The sequence below is a fragment of the Halichoerus grypus genome, chromosome 6 (assembly GCF_964656455.1).
Source record: "Halichoerus grypus chromosome 6, mHalGry1.hap1.1, whole genome shotgun sequence".
NCBI lineage: Eukaryota > Metazoa > Chordata > Mammalia > Carnivora > Phocidae > Halichoerus > Halichoerus grypus.
In genome coordinates, this window is record NC_135717.1 from 112,379,140 (window position 1) to 112,396,558 (window position 17,419).

The following is a 17,419-nucleotide window of genomic DNA, read 5'->3' on the forward strand; positions in this document are numbered from 1 at the left end:
CAGATGTGAGCCAAGAGCAGCTCTGATTTCTTCAAGGTTTCAAAGGCAAAACTTGATAAAATTGGTGTTTTTATGCTTTTAGAAATGACTTTTTAATATATATTAGGAAACATGTTTAAAAATTCAAGTAAACAACACTTTTGTTTTTGTTTTACTTTTTAAAAAATTAGGCCTTACAGTGTTATGGGAAAAAAAATAAGTGATAAACAATTCGTTTGTGCTTGATGTTAGAATTAAAATACCAGCTGCACTGTCTAAAGGGAAAAAGCATGGATGCCAGAACACACTGAATTTCACCATCACTGTTCTGAATTGTGTTATTATTCCTCTGCTTTTGGTAGTCTCAACCTTTAGAAGGGATGCAACACTGAAGCAGGCATTTTCTTGTGTTCACCTGGCCTCTCTCCAGCTGTGACAACCAGATCAAAATTTCTGGGCACCAGCAATGAGCTAGCTGATGACCAGATTTTTCTAGCCCCAAGCATATCAGCCTGGCTCCCGAGGCAGGAAGCTTACATGGCAGCTCTGATGTATAGGCATAATTATCCATTCTATTTAATGGAGAATTCTGAGCATTTTGTACCCATTATGGCTTCTTAGCTAGAAAGCTGCAGATGGTCTTTGAAGTATTCTCCTCTCTTCACTGAAAATAAGAGTTCAGGGCCAAAGGCTGAGTGTTGATACTTTTTGCCAAAGTTTGTCTCTGGCTTCTCCATTGTTTTGTATACTGTTCCAACCAAAAACAAAACAAAAAAACAAAACCAAAAAAACAAAAACCAAAAAAACCAACATCTCAAATATACACTTTCAAAGTACAAAAGTAGCATTTTTATAAGGTTCTTGCATTGTGACTGTTCTCATTACAGGTCATTTTATACAAACACCCCAACAGTCACAGCACATGTTTCTACTGTTTCACAAAGATTAGTTTACAGAAATCTGGGGGAGGGTCTTGGGGATATACTCCCTGTGCTCAGAACTATTGGGGCTTTAATTACTATTTAAATACATGCATTTAAATATTTTCAGTTAAGTTTATTACATGCTGAGTAGATTCACAGGAATAGAAAATGTATTTAAGGTATAAGGAATAATGGATGATCCCTCACCAGTTTAAGAAAGAACATTACTGTTACCTGGGAAATGCTTCCCTCAGTTGCATTCCCTCACTTTCCACTTTGGAAATCAGAACTACACCAAATTTTGATTTTTTTTTTTATCATTCCTTTATATATACTATATATTCTTTATCAGATATATTTGTATCCCTACAAAATATATTTCATTTTGTGTGCTTTTGAAAATATGCATATGTAAGTGGAGGATACTATAGGTATTTCCTCTTCTATAAAAGCTTATGCTTAAAGCTTATGTCCCCCTTTAAACATAACAGCTTTATTGAGATATGATTCACATATCATAAAGTGTACCCTTTCAAAGTATACAGTTCAGTGGTTTTAAGTCAATTCAGAGTTGTGCAGCCATCACCACTGTCTAATTTTAAAACATTTTCATCACCCCAAAAAGAAACTTCATCCCCATTAGCAGTCACTCCCTAACCCCCCTTCTCTTAGCCCTTGCAACTATGAATCTACTGTCTGTCTCTGTGGATTTGCTTATTCTGGACATTTCATATAAGTGGAACCGTACAATATGTGGCCTTTTGTGACTCTTTGACTTAGCATAATCTTTTCAAGGTTTATTCATGTTGTAGCATGTATCGTACATCATTCCCCTTTGTGGTCAAATAAAATGCCATTGTATGGATATACCACATTGTTTATCCGTTCATCCATGTCAATTTAGGTTGTTTCTACTTTTTGGCTATTATTACTTATTCTGCTATGGACATTCATGTACAAGTTTTTGTGTGAACATACGTTTTCAGTTCACTCGAGAATATATCCTCCAAAAGATGGAATTGCTGGAATACATGGTAACTCTATGTTTAACATTTTGAGGAGCTGCCAGAGTATTTTTCAGAGTGACTGCACCATTGTACTTCCATAGTAGCAATTTATGAGGATTCCAATTTCTCCACATCCTCATCAACACTTGATATTGTTGGGTTTTACAAATACCTATGTATTAGTCATCCTGGTGGGTATGAAGTGGTATGTCAGTGTGGATTTGTTTGTATTTCCCTAATGCCTGCTGATATTGAGCATCTTTTCATGTGCTTATTTGCCATTTGTATATCTTCTTTGGAGAACATCTGTTCAAATCCTTTGCCTCTCTTAATTGTGTTGTCTTTTTTAAACCGTTCTTTATCCTGGATAAAATCCTTTATCAAATATATTGCAAATATTTTCTCCCATTCTATGGATTGCCTTTTCACTTACTTGATGGTATCCTTTGAAGCACAACAGTTTTTAATTTTAATGAAGTCTAGTTTACCTAATTTTTTTCTTTTGTTTGTTTGTGCTTTTGGTATTGTATCTTAGAAAGCATTTTTATCCAGAGTCATAAAGATTTTATCAGTGTTTATCATCTAAAAGTTTTATAGATTTAGGTCTGTGATTCATTTCTTTACCAGGTATATATCCAGGGGCCCCAGCACCATTTTTTTTTTTTTTTTAAAGATTTTATTTATTTATTTGACAGAGAGAGACACAGCGAGAGAGGGAACACAAGCAGGGAGAGTGGGAGAAGGAGAGGCAGGCTTCCCGCTGAGCAGGGTGCCCGATGCGGGGCTCGATCCCAGGACCCTGGGATCATGACCTGAGTCGAAGGCAGATGCTTAATGACTGAGCCACCCAGGTGCCCCCCCACCCCAAGCACCATTTTTGAAAAGACTGTTCTTTCCCCATTTGATTGTCTTAGCACCATTGTCAAAAACCAATTGGCTAGAGGTGTAACAGTTTGTTTATGGGCTCTCAGTTGTTTTCCATTGATCTCTATGTCTGCCCTTTTTGCAGATACATACTATATTGATTACTGTAGCTTTGTTAGTAAGTTTTGAAATTGAAAACTTCAAAACTTTTTCAAGATTGTTTTGGCCATTTTGGGTCCCTTACATTCCATGTTAATTTTAGGATTAGTTTGTCCATTTCTGCAAAAAAGCCAGAATTGCATTAAATCTCAGGTCAATATTAAGACTTCTGTTCTATGAACATAGAATGTCTTTCCATTTATGTAGGTTGTCTTTAATTTCTATTAATAAACTATTTTGTAGTTCTAACTATTTTGTATTTAAGTTTCACACTTTTCTCAAATTTATTCTAAGTATTTTATTCTTTTTGATGCTATTATAAATGAAATTGCTTCCTTCATTTCATTTTTGGATTATTCATTGCTAGTGTATAGAAATATAATTGCTTTTTGTGTATTGATTTTGTGTCTTACAACCTTGAGGGGCCGGCTTATTAATTCTAATAGTTCTTTGGTACATTTCTTAGAATTTTAATATGCACTATCATGTCATCTCGAATAAAAAAAGTTTTACTTAACACCTTTCCAGTCTGGAGGCTTTTAATTTATTTTCCTTGTGTGGTTCCCATGATTACACTCTCCAGTACAATATTAATCTTAAGAGGGAAACATTCAGTCCTTCACCAGTAGGGATAACATTTGCTGTGGGTTTTTCATAATTGTTCTCTATCAAGTTGAGAAGTTCTATTCTGAGTTTTTATTTGTTACTCTGTTAAAATGGCATATTACATGAATTGATTTTTGTATGTTGAACTATCCTTGCATTCCTGGATACATCCCACTGGATCATGATTCTTTCTATATGTTACTGGATTTGATTTGCTAGTATTTTGTTGAGGATTTTTGCATTTGTATTCATAAGAGATAATGGTCTATAGTTTTTCTGTGACGTCTTGGTATGATTTTGGTATCAGTGTAACATTGGTATCATAGAATGAATTGGGAAGTGTTCCCACTTCTTTATTTTTAAAAGGGTTTGTGAAGCATTTGTGTCAGTTCTTTAAATGGTTGATAGAATTCACCAGTGAAGCCATCTGGGCCTAGGCATTTCTTCATGGGAATTAAAAAAAAAAAATTTTTTTTTTAAATTACTAATTCAATCTCTTTCCTTGCTATTGGTCCATTCAGATTTTCTCTTTCTTCTTGAGTCGGCTTCAGTTATTTACTTCTTTCTAGGAATTTATTTCATCTAGATTACTTAATTTGTTAGCATATAATTATTCATAGTATTCCCTTATAATCCTTTTTATTTTTTTAAGGTTAATAGCAATGTACCTCCTATCATTTCTGAATTTAATAATTTGAAACTTTTTTCTTTTTCCCAATTAGTCTAGCTAAAGATTTGTCTATTTTGTTGATCTTTTCAAAGAACCAACTTTTGTTTTTGCTGATTTTTCTGTTTGTCTATTCTCTATTTCATTTATTTTTGCCTTTTGCCTTTCATTTGAATGTTTAATTCATTTACATTTAATGTCATTTTTATTTTCTATCTGTTTTATGTCTTTTTCCCCCCATTCCTCTATTACTACCTTTTTTGTGTAAAATAGATGTTTTCTACTATACCATTTTAATTCCAATTTGTTGTTTCTTACTCTTTTGTTGTTGTTGTTATTTTCTTAAGTGGTTGCCCTGGAGATTGTAATTAATATCTTGTTGTAAAGCAATTTCATTCAGTTTTAATGCCAACTTAATTTCAGTGGTATGCAGAAAGTTTACTTTGGTACAAGTCTTTTCCTTTTGTGCTATTATTCTCATACAAATTACATCTTTGTGCATTATAAGCCCATCAACACAGTTTTATAATTATTGTTTTATGCAGTTATCTTTTACATCAGATAGAAGAAAATAATTAAATGCAAATATATATTTGTAAGGTGTTATTTACCTGTGTAGTTACCTCTGCCAAGTGCTCTTCATTTCTTCAGGTGAGTTTGAGTTACTGTCTAGTGTCCTTTCATTTAAGCCTGGAGGACTTTCCTTAGTAGTTCTTGTGGAGCAGGTCAGCTAGCAACATGTTCTTTCAGGTTTTGTTTATCGAGGAATGTCTTAATTTCTCCTTCATTTTTTTTTGAAGAATAGTTTTGCTGGATATAGAATACTTGATTGACCATCTTTTTCTTTCAGCACTTGGAGTATACCATCCCATTGCCTTCTGGTCTCTGTGGTTTCTGATAAGTCAACTGGTTATCTTACTGAGGAGTCTTTGTACATGCTGAATCACTTTTCTCTTTCTGCTGTCAAAATTCTCTTTGTTCTTGTCTTTGGACACTTCGAGTCTGAAGTGCCTATGTTTGGATATCTTTGAGTTTATCCTACTTGGAGTTTGTTGAGCTTCCTGGGTGTACAAATTGTTTTCATCAGATTTGGGAACTTTTCATTTGTTATTTCTTCAGATATTCTTTCTGCCCCCTTCTTTTTTTCCCCTTCCTCCTAGGACTCCTATTATGTGCATATTGGTATTGTTGATGGTGTCCCACCTCTCTCTGAGGCTGTGTTCATTTTTCTTCATTACTTTTTCTTTCTGCTCCTCAGACTGAATAATCTCAGTAGACCTAGTTTTAAATTAGCTGATTTTTTTTTCCCCCCTGCTGGTCATCTGCAGAGGAACCTCTCAGTGAACTTTTCATTTTAATTATACTTTTGTATCTCTAGAATTTCTAATTGGTTCTTTTAACAATTTTTTATATTGATATTCTCTGCATGGTGAGATGTTCACATAGTTTAATTCTTTAGGCAGAGTTCCTATCAGGTCCTCAACCTATGTTTAATTGCTTATTTAAGTTTTTGTCTAGTCAGTCCAATATCTGGGTTTCCTCGAGGACCAGTTTCTATTGACTGCTTTTTTGCGCCGGCGTTATGACCAAAATTTTTGTTTCTTTGTGTATCTTGTAATTTTCTGTTGAGAACTGGGCATTTTAAATATTATAATGTGGCAGATCTAGAAATCCTATTTCCCCTCTTCAGAGATGTGGCCTCTGTTGTCATCACTGCCGCTGTTCATTCAGTTACTTTCCTGAACAAATTCTGTAAAGTCTTTATTTTTTGTTGCATGTGACCATGAAGCCTGTGTTCAATAAGCTTAGTTGTCAGCTAATGATTGGACAGTGATTTCTTTAATTGCTGGGAACCAGTCATTCTTGGAGCCCTTGCCAAGTTGCTCTGTGTGTGTCTATGGGGAATGCCTTCAGCACTTTAGCAGGCAGTTTGCAGATCTTCTTGCGCCTTTACTCCCCGCTTATGCAGAACCTCAAAGCCAGCCAGAGATGAGGGATTAAGGTTTCCTCAGGCCCTTACTGGCCACATGCACTGTCCTACACATGCACATGGCCTTCTACAATCCTAGGAATTAATTGGAGCTTTTTAAAGCCTCCTATAGGTATCTCATTTCCCAATGTTTCCTTTTAAGTTTTTTGATCAGCATCTTGTTAGCCCCTCCTGGTATTGCCACCTCAGGCAGTTGTAATGTTAATAATTCCTACTAATACTTTCAACAGACACTCTGGGGTTAGTATTGTTTGCACAGTATGTATGAGCTCTGATATGGGTCAAAAATAACAAATCCTGTTAATGGAGCTTTTCCAGGGAGCTTCCAGACTAGTCAAATAGTGACAGTTCTCTGGGGATGGGTTTTTTGGTAGCTTCAAATCACTTCTGCCTCCTTCAGTGGCTGCTAGGCTACCATGGTTGTGGGGCTGTTGTCTTTTAACCCCACCATTAGGCTAAGGATATGGGGATGGGGATAGGTCAAGGTAAAATGTCACAAAGCTCACTATCTTTATGGAGATTTAGCTATTTTTACTTCTCAGACTACTGTAAGCCCTTGTTTCATTTCCAGAGTTCTGCAGAGGTTACTTTTTACAAATTTTGCCAGTGTTCTCATTGCTTTTATGGAGGAGCAGATTTTCCAAGATCTTTACTCAGCTATTCTAGAAGTGTTTTCCCTGCCAGTTTGTTTTTAACTGAGTTATTTGCAAGGCTAACGAATTCTACAACTCCAGTGCCATTCACATAAGGAGTCCATCTGAGAAGCTTCCCCCAGAGGGAGCAGTCTGCACCCTCTTGTAACTTTTCTTTTTTCTTATTAATTTATTAATTTGTAGAAGTTCTTTAAATACTCTAGTGAATAGTCCTTTGTCATTTTCATGTGTTGCAAAACTTTTACCTGTTTGTGGCTATTTTTTCTTCTCCCCCCTTTATGGTCTTTTAATGAAGTTCTCACTTTTATAAGATTTTGAATTTATCAATATTTTCCTTTATGATTTATACTTTTTGTTTTCTCATTAGTGGACTTTTTCCTTACCCCAATGTTTTCTAGATATCCTCCTTTTTTTTTTTTCTAACAAGTTCCTACTGCTGCATTCCCATTTTCTACCTGGAGTTGATTTGTATGTGATAGGCTTTAGGAGTTCAGTTTCACATTTTTCTATATTGGATATTCGATTGCAGCAAATGTCACTTCTCACTTTACTGGTTTGCTGGACCAGCCCTGTCCTAAGTCAGTTTCTGTCTATGCAGAGGTCTCTTCATAAACTCTGTTTTTTCTTGCTCAGTTCTTCTTAACCTATGGCAATAACACCTTGTTCTTTAGGAATGTCTTGAATGGTCTGAGCCTTTTGCTCTTCTATTGAATTTATGGCTCAAATGAAGGAGAAATAACACCTTCAGATGTTGATTCTTCCAAATTATGAACATGATAATGTATCCATTTATATAGATCTTCTTAACTCTTTCAGAACAGTTTTATCATTTCCTCTCTAAATCTTATACATCTGGAATTTGATTTATTCCTAGGCTCTTTATATTTCTTAAGCTATGAAAAAATGGTATTTAAAAAAATTAATTTTTAATTGTTGCAGATCTGTAGGGGTGTAATTCCTTTTTCTGAACCCTGTGTATATTTTGTATATGGATTCTGTGTCCAGCATCCTATATTTGTTTTTCTTGACTTACTGTGCCAGCAAGTTGCAGATCTATAGGGGTGTAATTCCTTTTTCTGAACCCTATGTATATTTTATATACGGATTCTGTGTCCAGCATCCTATATTTGTTTTTCTTGACTTACTGTGCCAGCAAGGCCCTCCAACTGAAAAGGAGTAGTGATAACAGGATGCTTTACCCTGATCTAAAGGAAATAGTTCAGCATTTTACCATTAAGTATAATGTTTTTTTTTTTTTTATAGGTTTTATGTGGCAAGCCTTTGTTAGGTTAATGAAGTTCAATTCCTTTCCTAGTTTTATAAGAATTTAGTTTTATTTTCTTATCACAAATGGATGTTTGATTTTTATCATGCTGCTAGAAAGGAAGTCCTAATCATTAAAATTTTTAAAATTTTATTTTTCTCTTTCTTGTAGCAAAGAAGTTTGTCATCCTGATATTGGTGGCAAGATCATCATGTGTCCTCAGTGTGATCAACATTGTTCATTCTGGAATCTCAATATTACTTGCGAGTCCTCAAAGGTAATTTTTGTTACTCTAAATATTTGCAAATAATGGAAGATTTTTTTTTTCTTCTAATAATTTTAGCACAGCCTGGAATTATTTTTTTTTCTGTGAAATTCAGAAAAGGTAATTTTCAAATAAGCCTCCAGATATTCTGAAAGATAGACATGGAATGTATGTGTTTATTCCTCTTTTACAAATAGGAAATTGAGATGAAAAGCCTTATCTAAAATCTTCGGGTGGGTCAGTGAGGAACTGCAGAATTGAACTATTGTAGTATTTGAAGTAATCAAAGCAGAAATTTCAAAACCAGCTTATCTCATGAATACTGTTTAATAGGTTTACTTATTTTCCTTAATTCAAGTGAGTAGAAACTTGATATTTGTACTTGTATTTTTCCACTTCCAAGGTGTGCTGAAACTATGCTACATTTTTTTAAAAACCCTGATCATCAGATTTAGGCTCTGTCTATGACTATGCATAAGAAAGTCTTTGTATATAAATGATAACAGATACTTTGTCCCAAAACATTCCCACAAAACACATCTGGTTCCCTTAAACATGCTGAAGATCTTGAGCTATATGACTTGTTAAAATCCAGGACCTTTAGGACAAGTATTGAGACTAGAGGTAGCTTACTGAAAGGCATGCCACAAACTCTAGCTGGAGAGAAAGATGGTCATCTTGCTTTGGAGAATTTTCCTGACAACTTTGACCTACTGTTCTCCCATGTTGTGATCTTTTCTCTATCCCCTTGTTCCACCATGAAAACTTAGGAATCTTAAATGACTTCAGAATATTCCAGCCTACTCCATCAGAGTCTTATTTAAACCAAATACATTCCTATTAAAATGTCACTTAAAATTTATATTTTGAAAGATTCTTGACCTTTTGACACAACAACCCTGTGAGGTAGGCAGAACAGGTACTACCTCCATTTTACAGATTAAAACACTGAGGGTCTGAGAGATTAAATAATTAGCTCAAGGTCACCCACCTAGTAACTGACAAAGCCAGAAATTGAGAGCAGATCTGCCTTTCTTGCCATTACTATGTTCCTCACCAGCTGACAATAGTAGCAGCCACTTCACTCACAAATTGAGCACTGTGTTTGAAAAACGTTCCGCTACTTAATTAAGATGATTGCAGGGTATTGTCGACACATGGAATTTTACTCTTAATTTATGAATTAAAGTAGATTTCTTTGCCTGTCCCCCAGAAATGAACACAAATTCTAGACTTTAAAAATCTGTCATAAATCACATAAAGTAAAAGACTTGAAGCTAGCAGGAGGGATGCTGCCTTCCAGCGATGTTGACTCATAAAGGTCACTAGTTAGCGCATATCCCCGGACACTGGGTCTAAGGCAAATGCCAGTGATAATGCCAGAGGCAAACTATACTCCACAAAGTACAATTGGAAATTTCATTTTCTTTAAGAAATTCTCTTTCAAAACACCACACCCCCATCTCTTCTCTCAGTTCTTCTTTTCCACCAACCCATCCCTAAACACGTGACTTTCAAATATGTCCCTGTGTATATTTTTTTTTCATTGTTTTGGAAAAAATGAATCTTTTATTCTATCCTAATTTCCTAAAGAATCCTTTGAATCTTGTTAGGGTGATTTATTCTTTCATATGCCTCCTTCCCTTTGTAAAAGAATTACATTTTAAAAATTTTAAAGAGGAGAAAAAGCAGCTTTCCATGTCTTTCTGTTGGTTAATTCAATCATTTCTTTATTCATATATTTATATATTCGTTTCTGCCTCTTTCTTTTGGAAAGAGAGTATTCACTAATGGACATGAGTGCTAAAAGGGTTAATAAATTAGAAATAGAAAATTATGATCAAGGAAATGAGGGAACAGTTATGGAAATAATCAGGATTAATGTTGTTTTTGTGATTGAGCATTAAATAAGATTCTTAGCTTTTTGGCTGGCAAGATAAAAGGGAAATGTGGTAACTTAAAATATTTTGTTCTCAGAAATACATTGTTATAAAATTTTGATTTTGTTCCTTTGCAGGAAGAAACACAACAAATGGTCACTTTTCTAGATTTTCATTGGTTCCTCTGCTTTAAAACATCATGCCCTGCATATGCAGCCATCTTTTTTCTTTCCTGTTCTATGTGATTAAAGCAGGATGCTGACTGGGGCTGTTCTTAACACAACTGTGTTTCCCCGTCTGTGCCCTCCTGGCAAGCAAACTAAGCTAAGCTTTTTACCAAGAAAGCCCCTTGCTTACCTTCTCCCCTGATTCCTGCTTATGAGGTACATAGAGAAGCCAGCCATCTTGTTCTTTCTGCTGAGTCCTCGATCCTCACAAATGTGGCAAAAATGGTAACTTCATCCAGGCCACCTAACTCCATCTCGTAGGAGTGCAAAGCACATCCCTTATCTTGAGCCAGGCAACTGGGGTGATCTTGGCATTAGTGGTAAACCTGCTTTTTCTTGCTACTCCTATTTTTTTTTTCTTTCACATTGACAGATAAGCATTCACTGGCTTTTTCTCAACATGGTAGGGCAAAGAATTCATGGGTAGGGTTTTTTCTTTCTGGAGTAGGTACTCAGAGGTATCAGGGCAAGTAGGGAGGTATCAGCTAGAAGCTTACAGTGATTCCTAGGAGTAGCATTGGACAGAATCTTCAGTAATACCATTATAATGCATGGAACAGTTCTGCATAAGACTTTTCTTATAGTAATTTTCACTGAGGGATAAGGCATAACATTAAATGAGAGCTTTGGTTCCATAAGAGTCAAAGCTGAAAGATTTGAAATATTAGTCCATGGAATGCCAAGACTAGAGGAATAGGTGGGTGCAGTGTTCCCCAGAGTGGCCACTCACTTCTTAATTCTGTCTTCCTTAAGTGATTTTTGAGAGGAATAGTTGGGTAACAGTTTGGGATTGTGCTTTCTGATCAGGTTCAGATAGAGGATTGAGGGACATCTGTATGCTTTGGAAAACACATACAAGACGACGGTTAAGTGGATATTCTTTTATGAAAATAACATTTTCACATAGATGAAAGTTTACCAACTTTATATCAGTTTATAAAGGGCAACCAAAAAAGTTACTTAAAGAGTTTTCCTTAGAAGCGACTTTGAATTTTCTTTAGCAATTGAAAAGTTTGGGTTTTGTTTTTTTTTTTTAAATCCTATAGCTACTTTTTGTACGCTGTCTTCTTTACTCTTCATATGATCTGTATGATCTTTCATAAAGTTGATATTCTACATGTTTGCCTACTTTTTCCAGTACCTTTATACTTCATAGATTTTTTAGGATATGTAAAAATGTTCACTAGTGAAAAATTAGTAACTAATTGAAAGATTTTCCAGGAATCCTGAAAGGGAGATAGGTTATTTATATACTAGCAAAAAAAAAAAAAAAGAAATTTAGCAGAACTAGTGAATAAAGCCTTCTTTGTTCAGGCATATCATCTATTCATTCATGGTTGCACCCATTGTAACGTCAGCAACAGTCCCTGTGCCTCCTTAATCTCATGGAAGCCTCCGTCATTGATGGTAGAAAAGCCATCATTGGGTTTGGGGAAACACCTCTCCTTTGGGCAGAGCCATCTCAGAATAAACCCCAGCCTTGTGCTCTTCTTAGCAAGAAAAGGAAGAACTCAGTAACTTATCATCTGACCAGGATGAGGTGATGATAAGATGCAAATTGTAAATCCAGAAGTTGCTTAGAGTTCCTTGTATTTGTAGAGCTATACACTTGAAGTTCACTAAGACAGCTTGTAAGAAGAGGCCATCATTCAAAAGTCTGATACTTTAAACCGAATGGAATCTTAACAGCTATGCCAATTTCTTTATCACGATATGGAAAATGCACTGTGGTAAATACAGCAAAGGCTCTTTGCTTTCAAAACAACAAGAAATCCCATCTGCAAGTATGTAGTAGATATGGTGATTGTTAAACTAGGTATCAGCTTTAAAAGAAATTCAGACTGTGGAATACACAAAGCATTGCATATTTGCTGAATGCTAGTGAGTAGAAAACATGATTCAGTTATATGTCATTATTGTATTTTCCAGAAATTGTGCATCTTTGATAGTTTTGGAACCCTAGTGTTTGCAGTATTTATGGGAATATGGGGTAAGTTACTTTCCTTTATTTTTTTCAGTTTACTTTTACGTCTTAACATTAAAAAAAAAAAAAAAACCCTGAGATCATACAAGCAGCTAATTTAATACCATTTCACAGTTTGAGATGAGCTATCAAAGTAACCCACTTTTAGGACCTTGGATTGCCTAAACTTCAGCTCCCCTAGAACTCCATTTACAATCCTTAAGGCCATTGTACGAGTTACCGCATAAAAAAACTACTTCAAAATGTGGTTGCTTAAAACACACATTTAGTATTTGTCTTGATTCTCTGCATCATCTGGGAGGTCCTTCTCCAGTCATGTACTGGCTCAGCTGATGTGTGCAGTGAGCAAGCAGCTCTGCTGGGGTAGATGGTCTGGCGGTTGCCAGGCTGGTTTGGTCTGTGGGGCTCACTGGGCTGGCTTGTATTGCTCTACATGATGTCCCATCCTCCAGTGAGCTAGTCCAGGATTCTTCACATGGTGGCTTTAGGCTTCCAAAGAGAAGCAAGAGAGGGCAAGCCCCAATGCACATATTTTGAGCCTGCATTTGCCTCAAGCTTGTGAATGTGCCATCAGCCAAAACAGGTCATGGCCAAGCCAACAACAATGTGAGGAGGTGGGAGGATTACCCAGGTGCTTGGATACAGGGAGGCATGGTTCATTGGGAGCCATTATTGTAACAGTCCCCACAGCTGTGATCCACCCTGACTTACGTGGGGCTGGGGCTCAGGGGAAGCAACACAGGAATTACAGGTGAGCTTTCTTCTTTATATTCTTTTATATGAGCGAGTATTTATTAAGTATGTGTTACTCTTATAATAGTAAATAATAATAAATTCTGTTTAATAAGTAGAATAGATATAGTCTTAAAGAATATAATTCTTACGTAGATGCTTTAACACTATAGTTACATTATTTACTTTGAATACCATCATTGTAATGAGGCAATTATTTCCTCTAAATGCAGATATTTAAATGTTCAATTAATACAAGTGTTCTACCATAGAAGAAAAAAATTCCATTTTCAAAAAAAAAATCCTTTCCAATTTTACTGTGTAAGTTAAGGGGGAAATAGAGCTCAGGTTATAGATGGGGGAAGAAAGTGACTCAAGTCTCTCATTCTTGAGAAGACAGCACATGAACTCATGCAGCTCACAGTGCTTTTTACATGTCCTTGAGATGTTTCTCTTCTGCAGTGGTTGTGCCTATTAGAAGTCACCAGATCACAGAACAGATGATCCAACTGTTCTGGATACTTTTTAGAGATTAGTTGCCACTCCTGGATAAAGCGAACTTTAAGATGGCCAAACTTATCTACAAAGTTACTGTCCTTCAGACATTTAGCTATGTTCTGGCTAGAGACCAAAACTAGCTAATATTTGACACATAGAAAAATAAAGATCAAATTTTTGGATTAAAATCCTCTGTACTCCTCTGTTGTAAACTGTGTCATCCCCCCCATCCCCGCCAGTAAGAGCACAGGTACTGAACACATGGGTGGTGCTCACTTTTACTTATTATCCTAACCTTTGTCTCAGCCCTGATTTGTAATGTAAAAAATTCTAACACATCTGTTGAACTCCATATACTAATGGATGTTAACAGCCCTAATTTAGAAATACATTTTTTTAAAGATTTTATTTATTCACTTTAGAGATAGAGAAAGAGCATGAGCAGGGGGAGGAGCAGAGGGAGAAGGACAAGCAGATTCTGCAGTGTGCGGGGAACCCGATGCAGGGCTCAATCCCATGACCCTGACGTCATGACCTGAGCTGAAATCAAGAGTCAGACACCACCCAGGCACCCTAAATACATTTTAAATAAAACAAAAATATAAATTAACTTTAGCACTGGAAAGACAAACCTCCCATTTCCTAGCTAACCTAGCTTTCTGTGATCATTAACTATACCATGTTTATAGAACTGACTTAAGCATATTGAGCTGATTTTATGTCATCAGATTTTAGAATGCAGAAAACATTTCAACATTGCCTGTGGCATCATATGTGTATCTTTAAGGATATGTACGTATGACGAAGTCTTTATTTTAAGTGTCTCATATTGCCTTTCCTGCTACATCTGCCTTATGAGAACCACTGCTCTGAACCTTGTTACAGAAAATCAGAAATTGCAGAACCAAAGAGGCAGGAGGACCATGTGAAGTCTTTTATGTCACCACTATTCATATTCCTGTAGCATCTCCTGTGTGCTCAGATCGATCAGAGTATTTTTACTATGTTTCTGCTCCCTAGGAATTATAAAAGTTGAGGGTCAAAAACCTTTTGTAATAAATGTAGTACAAATCATGTACTTACCTGAATAATGCCCACCCTTTTAGGCCCAGCCAGCCCACGCATTCATACTGCCTCAAGTCCTAAACACCAGCCCAAGGCTAAAGTGCCAGTTCTTGACATCCACTTCTCCTTACTGCTTGTTACCTTGTACCTACTTACTGGATTCTCCCTGGCTCCAGGCTCTCGGCTGCATTTTTAATTTTCACCTTTGAGTTCTGGGCTGGGCCTAGTGATTTCCAGAAAAACACCAGACACTTGGTTTATGGGGAGCTGGGGAATCAGGAAGGCAGTACCCTAACCAACTACACTTGGAGATCAGGAAACAGCTGTTGCCAATTAGTTCCAGAACCATACTGCTGCTGTATCCACATCAGCAAAGTAATGCAGCTCCTGCAACCGCCTCTGCCTCCACTCAACTCAGTTTCTGATTTAAGTGACACACATGCACCTGATGGGCATTTTATAAAATCACACCAGGAACCCGAGCTGCAAGAGAGTCTGAAAAAAAAATGTATGTTTTTTTTTTCAACCTAGTCTTTTAGTTGGGAAGTCGGAATAAAGGCTGAGCAAATTCATCTGCCTTACTCAGCTTTGTGAATAAAGACGTCTGAATAGTTTCAAGGCCCAATAAAATGGCCCACCTCTCCAGCAGCAAACTTATAGCAACTGGAACACTACCATGTGCTAGTGTGTGCCCCTTGTCCTTGGACGGTGCTGGATGTAACCACCAGTGCTGTCTGTGGCTGTCTTCTTCATGTGGTGCATCCCTCCAGTAGATGTCATGATACTATTGATTGAGAGGACAAACTGTTCTTGATTCCCAAGGTCCTAGGCAACTTTCCCTCTTCTCTCATTACATGTTGATGTAAGAGTCCTAATTGTGTCTCTGTAATCAACACGAGCCTCATGGTGTGTGGTTTGCCAGAGAACATAAGTACAGTGCTCCCCACCAGAGGGAGAAAGATCAAAAGACACAGAGCAGGAAATTCCTGTCTGACATGGCACACAGTCACCCGAGGTCCTGGTGCCCTCAGTGGGGGACACAGAGCAATGTGAATCAGCAGTGATGTCATCCAGGATCACTCTAACACCGTGGGTGGTTATAATACATGACCAGTGTATTCCCTGGACTCTGCAAAGTAATACCCAAAGGTTTTGTAGACTTCACCTTCCAATACCCCATTACCGCCTGGCGGTAGGCAGCTTGAGGAAGTACCACATAGTGAGTAAGCACAGCTTGGGCTCTGGAGCCAAGAATGCCTGGCCTCCAACACTGTCACCTCGGGCAGGTATCTTAACCTTTCCGTGCCTCTCTCTCTCTGTGTCTAAAATGAGGAGAGTAATAGCAGTTGCCGCCAAGTTGGGGGGAGGGCTTTTACATAGATGATGTCATTAAGCTCGCAACAGCCCTGTGAGGTAGGTCCTACTGCCCCCATTTCACAGAATGGGAAATGGGGGGGTTCAGAAAGTTGGAACATGTTGACCAGTAGTCACGCATATAATAATCGTCGGAACCAGGATTTGACCTCGATTCCAGCATCCAGCTTATTTCTATTCTGACTCATCACTCCTGGAAAATTAGTAAACGCAAAACAAACACTGCTGGAAGCAAGTGCTTTACCCATTTCAGCTGCCTTCACCGTTGGGGACCGCGGAGTTCCTGCCACTCACGGCCATATCCCAGGATTTCCTCCTGCCTTTCAGGCCACCCATGGGCGGGTGGGCTGCAGGACGTTGGGCCGGCCTCTCTCTGCTGTCTCCTCCCACAGTTCTCAGCTCTGACTGATGTAGACCTTTTAAGCAGAAACAAAACACAGTGCTCATGCCTCATTCTAGTCCAGTAAAGTCAGAAACTCAGGGGTGGTGCCTGGGCTCAGTGTTTTGTTTTGTTTTTTTAAAGCTCCCAAGTGCTGTTCATGTGCATGTTCATGGTGAGAGCTACCCCTCTCCACCTCATTTAGTGATCTCATCCACTCATGGCCTCAGTTACTGCTTTAAAAAGTTTCCGGCTCAGCCTAGATCTTTCTCCCGAGTTCTAGATGTTTACCTACCTACTGGGTGTCTTTCCTGTGGCCCAGAGGCACCTGATAGAACCAAACCTGTTGGCTTCACTCCTCTTACTGCCCTTTTTATTATGGATAATGACCCTAGAATTTAGGGCATCACAAGCCGGAAACCCGGTTGGCATCCTAGACCTCTTCCTCCCCTTTACACACCTGCATCTAACCTACCTGCCAAACATGCTGTCTTCTATCTCCTCCCCACCTAAGCAGGCCTCATCATGTACCTGCCAGCAGGTCTCCCTGCCTCTAGTCTCTCTAGAACCCCTGCAGTGTCCCCTCTACCTTGAAGTTACAAAAGGGTAACTTAAGGCATAGGGTCCTTCGTGATGTGCCCCTGTCATCTCTCCACTGGCTTCCCCGTGCTCCTCGTGGCAGTGTGCACTCACTTCCAGATATTTGCCGTTTCTAGAAAGTACTCTGATTCTCTGGCTTCCTTGCCTTTGCATGTGCAGCTCCCTCAGGGGAGGTGGCCTTAATGTCCCACCTTCACCTGATCAACTCTAACTCAATCATCTGCAGTGGTCCCCTCCTCTGAGAGAACCTCGGCCACACGTTGGTCACGTGTTCTGGCTCCACGCCCAGAGCCAGCTGTGCTT

At 37.8% G+C, this 17,419-nt stretch overlaps 1 protein-coding gene across 3 annotated transcripts in view; it reads left to right on the forward strand.

The window, feature by feature from the left end:
- Positions 1 to 17,419, forward strand: part of ANO6 (anoctamin 6) — a 187,741-nt gene that overhangs the window by 132,999 nt on the left and 37,323 nt on the right. For all 3 annotated transcript variants that reach the window (XM_078075914.1, XM_036080053.2, XM_036080054.2), the window contains 2 exons: positions 8,284 to 8,389; positions 12,414 to 12,474. In XM_078075914.1, the coding sequence (XP_077932040.1) occupies positions 8,284 to 8,389; positions 12,414 to 12,474 (167 nt within the window). The remainder of the gene's footprint in view (positions 1 to 8,283; positions 8,390 to 12,413; positions 12,475 to 17,419) is intronic.